We start from the raw sequence: 4,498 nt of genomic DNA, 5'->3' as shown, positions 1-4,498 counted from the left end.
GGGAAAGAGGACACAGGAATGCGGATCATGGTAACTGATGGTGAAGACAGTAGACTGGAAGGCTGGAGAATGGGTCAGGTGCATCAGTAGCCTCTGCTTTGCTTTGCCATTGTTCTGCCCTGACCTCATTTATTGACATCGAAATAGCAGACCCTGGTACTGGTTTTCTTTGCACCCTGTATAGGTCACCTTGTGATTGTCCTGAGACTTTATTCCTAAAGCTCCAGCCTGGTGGTGGTTCTCCTGCCTGCTTGGATCTGGTGCTGCCAAACTGGCACTAATCTCCCTGCATAGTTGTGCCAGGCCTTGTTTTGTCCTCATTGTTTCTTCCTTTTCTTTTTACCCAGATGAGCAACAAAAGGTCAAACAGTTTCCGCCAAGCCATCCTCCAGGGTAACAGGAGGCTGTGCAGCAAGGCGCTGCTGGAGGAAACAGGGCTGAGCCTTTCGCAGAGGCTGATCCGGCATGTGGCATACGAAACCCTGCCGCGAGAGATAGACCGCAAGTGGTACTACGACAGCTATACCTGCTGCCCTCCACCCTGGTTCATGATTACCATCACTATTGTAGAGGCAAGTACCTTAACGCTCTCTCTCTGGGAACCCACGCCACACTGCCAAAGCCTTTGCTGCAACACAAACGAAAGCTAGAGTGGGACTCGTTTAGACCCAGATAAGGACAAGCACGAAGCTGATTGATTGATTTTGGCTTACCCTAATGTGTGCTTGTAAGTGGGGACTGTGGTCCCATCTGCTTTCAATAGTAGTTATTAATCATTGAAACAGTTTGGATATGGAACTACAGAATTTGGGAAAATATAGCAAAACATTTTGAGGAGTAAACATCTGGACAGTTCTAGGGAAAACAGGTAATTCAAATAATGGAATTAGTAGAAAAATTCCTGTACAGTTACTTCCATTCTGTGAATGGAGAGAAAACGGAGGGAAGAGAATTTGAGTTAAATATTCTTTCCTGCTCATTTATTGCCCAAATGAGATCTTTGCATAGCTGCTGAGTAAGCGCAGAGAAAATTACAATACATAATATGGCACTGATCAGTAGAGTCCTGAGTTCCATGATTTTGAACTACAAAGTGCTTTTCAGTGAGAGAAGGCATTTGCTAACCAAGGAATCTCCCTGTTCTTCTAGGTTGCCTTTTTTCTTTACAACGGAGTGGTGTTAGACAGATTTGTGCTGCAAGTCAGCCATCCCTTATACCTGAAGAATGCATTACTTTACCATCCTCAGCTCCGTGCTCAGGCTTGGAGGTACCTAACCTACATATTCGTGCATGCAGGGTGAGTACTTACTGCAGAGATTCCCCACAGCTCAGGTTCCCTAGAGAGAGGGCAGAGGAAGTGACAGAATTAGCTCAAAAATAAATAAATAAAAAATTTCTAAATTGCAAATAAAAATCTGAAGCTGTTGTGGAGTGCTGGGCAATGAGGAGCAAACCTTCCCAGCTCTCTGAAGGGAGGAGGCAACATAAGAAGCTTAACAGATGCTGCCCTTCTCCCCAGCAGTGCTGAGGCCACACCTTCCTCTTACTGTGCAGTTCCCAGTGTGTGCTTCCTAAAACTCACCAGATCAAAGCCCTGTGCCCCTCTAGAGGAGCTGTGCAAGTGGTAGAACAAGTCTGCAAAGGTGCTGGACTGGTATTGAAAAACTACGTGGTGTGTTCTTGCTGGACTTCATAGTTGAGATTGGAAAAGTCAGTTAAGTTCCCTGTGCCTATGGTATGTCGTCACTTAGTAATGTTGTCCCTTCTGTAGGGACTGAGATAATGCCTAGAAGCCTGAGTCAAGACTGAACTCCCATTTTGTACACACTGTACAACACCAGTGTTCCAGAAGAGTTGACAATGAAGACTGACGAGATGGACAGAGAATGTTCCATCTAGCGCAAAATGCAAAATGAAGGTGCACAGTAAAATGAATCCTCCTTCATCCCATGGGAGGTATGTAGCAGATTTGGGAAGAGAATACAAGGCGTGAGGATTCTAACTCTGTGCTTCTCAATTGTGCTAGTCCTCCCAAGGTTCAGAGAGACTTAACTGTGTGATGTTTGTGGTACCATGGTGACAAGTGAATCTCACAGGGAAGTTCATCCCTGTACAAAACACTCTACTCCTCAGAGCAGTTTCTCAGATCACTACGTTCACACATTCTTGGCAGATAATTGCAATTTTCTTTAATTCTGTCATTGAAAAATCATGACAACAAGCTTTTTAGCAGTGGTTTATAGTTTGACCCTGGATAAAGACTCTTTGTTCTTAAATAGAAAGCCTATATTCCCATCAGTCAATGTTCTCCTGTGAAAGGCCAGAAAGATCAGGCTGATCTTTTCCTTTTTTCCATGGCTCTGATGGAAGACATGCTGATGACTCCTCTCTGCCATGGAATAACTGCTTAGATCTGTAATTGCCTTTGAGCACAAGATGTGCCCCAGATCTCTGGATAAAAATTATAGCACAGAACAGACTCCACCCAAGGGGAGAGCAGGAAAAAATTTATAGAACTTCTGAACATGGCAATGTCTGTACTCTGCAAGCGAAATCCATCCAAAAAGTTGTATACAGGTTTCAATCTACAGGTGAAGACTATTGGGCTTAGATGTGAGTCAGGTTGTGTAAAATGAGAATTGGAAATTTCCATCGTGAATATGGGCTTGTAAAAAGAAGAAACACTTGGTTTTACCTAATGTTTGCTGTTTTGTATCTGGGTTTTCTGGAGATGCTGTTCTGCTGTATCACTTACAGAACTGAGGATTACTTTGGGATGCATTTGAAGAGAAGCACCTGCACAAGGACAATTTTTGCAGCATTTCATTGTCTTCCTTTATCACCTGTGGCCTAAGGTCACCCTTTCCTGTAGCAGGCAGTACCCTGGCATTTTTGACACTTACTGCCTGAAAAATATCTCAGGTTTATTTCACATTTGTGGCTGGCTCAGAGATGAACATTGGGGAAGATGGTGTGCAGGAGACTCATTGTTTTTGTGACGGATTTCAAGTTCTTTAGCTACGTAGCCTTCTAAACAATGGAGAGTCCTGCTAGAGCAATAAACCCCATGATTTATCTGCAGTATCTGGAGTTAGGCTAAATGGTCATTTATTGCTCACTTCTCTGTGTTAAGATCCTTTCATATCAGCAGAACAGATAAATCTTGGAAAGGTAATAACGTTTGTTAGGGGAAGCCCATCATTCTCCTCTCATTTTCAAATGAGAGGCAGACACAATGCCATGGGGTCTATTGTTTTCCTGCTTCCAGCTGAGACTTTAACATGGTAATGTGGACTGCACTTAATTTAGTGCACTCGGTCTGTTTTTTTTGAAGAGCAAGTGACAGCCGGAAGGTGTCCAAGAAGGCAGCAGTTGCTAAGGCTTGGCTAGCTGTGCCTCTAGAAAGATTCCAAAAATGCCCAGGCTGTGTGTTGGTCCCGATGGAGGGAGCTTTGTCAAGGGCTGAAAAGGCAGGCAAAGTTGTAAATTCTGCCCTTCTGCTTTCATGAAAAGCAGACGTTGATTATCTGGGGCCCACGCATTTGTAACACTGCCATAACTAATGACTCGCATTGATGCTCAGCGCCATTTGTTTGGCCCGGGGAAGGAGAAAGTCTTTAATAAATCAATGAAATTGTCATTTCAAGAATGACGCATTCAGCACTGGCAAAGGCTAATTATATTTTATGGGTGCTTATTGACTGTGGAGCCTTCAAAGCTCTTAGCACGATGGGGAGGAGAAGTGAATGGGATTGCTCCTGGAAAGTCTTCTAAGAACAGCTGTGAATCGGAGCAGTCACTTTAGAGACTTGGATAAACTTTGCCTAGCTCTTACAAAAGCTTCCTTTGAAAAACAAGACCCAATGCTTTGTGTGAAAATGTCAGGTGCCGCCCTCATGACGTTGACTGTGTGCCAGCCAAAGCTGCTTCCCTCTGCTCTGTAAAAGGGCACTTGAATGCTTTAACTCTTTTCTGTGATCTCAGTTTGGTCTTTGCTGGTTGTTCCTAATTTAGTTCCTGAGTTCTGTAAACATGGAGGATCAGAACGAGTGCCAGAATATGCCCATACCCAGTGGCTTCTAAAGTCTTGAGCAAGGTAGTAAAAAAAACCTCAGTTACATGCAGCAGCTTCCCATGATGACAAATTGCAATGGTAAGTGTCTTGTGCAGGAGAGAAATTAATCCTTGGAGGGAAATTGTGGAAACAAACCTATTAAGACCTCTGGAAAGGACTGTTTCCTGCGGTGTTACTTCTGGCAGTTTTTTTCCGGTCCAACTTTAACTTCTCATCTATGAGCCTGTTCTGTCATTACTGCATCTCACCATCAGCGTTTTTCTCTGATGTATATGGGAAATTGCTATGGTAACATGAAGAAAGACCAAAACAGTGAAAATGCATATAACTTAAACCAAGGATTGCTAGTGGCTCTCTGGGAGCAATCCTTTTCTTGTGTAAAACAGGATGCGGATTTTCAGTGCAGTAGCCACTTTGCGCTC

The 4,498-nt window shown here is 43.7% G+C and overlaps 1 protein-coding gene across 1 annotated transcript in view; it reads left to right on the top strand.

Annotated features, from left to right (window-relative positions):
- The window catches only part of RHBDL3 (rhomboid, veinlet-like 3 (Drosophila)), a gene marked incomplete at its 5' end in the record, with an annotated part of 23,468 nt that overhangs the window by 11,017 nt on the left and 7,953 nt on the right, over positions 1 to 4,498 (top strand). Inside the window, 2 exons of the mRNA XM_010143272.1 lie at positions 348 to 572; positions 1,150 to 1,298. Coding sequence (XP_010141574.1) covers positions 348 to 572; positions 1,150 to 1,298 — 374 coding nt within the window. The remainder of the gene's footprint in view (positions 1 to 347; positions 573 to 1,149; positions 1,299 to 4,498) is intronic.

The sequence above is a fragment of the Buceros rhinoceros genome, unplaced genomic scaffold (genome assembly GCF_000710305.1).
Source record: "Buceros rhinoceros silvestris isolate BGI_N320 unplaced genomic scaffold, ASM71030v1 scaffold14229, whole genome shotgun sequence".
Classification (NCBI taxonomy): Eukaryota; Metazoa; Chordata; class Aves; order Bucerotiformes; family Bucerotidae; genus Buceros; species Buceros rhinoceros.
This window is presented reverse-complemented; position numbering and strand designations above follow the sequence as displayed.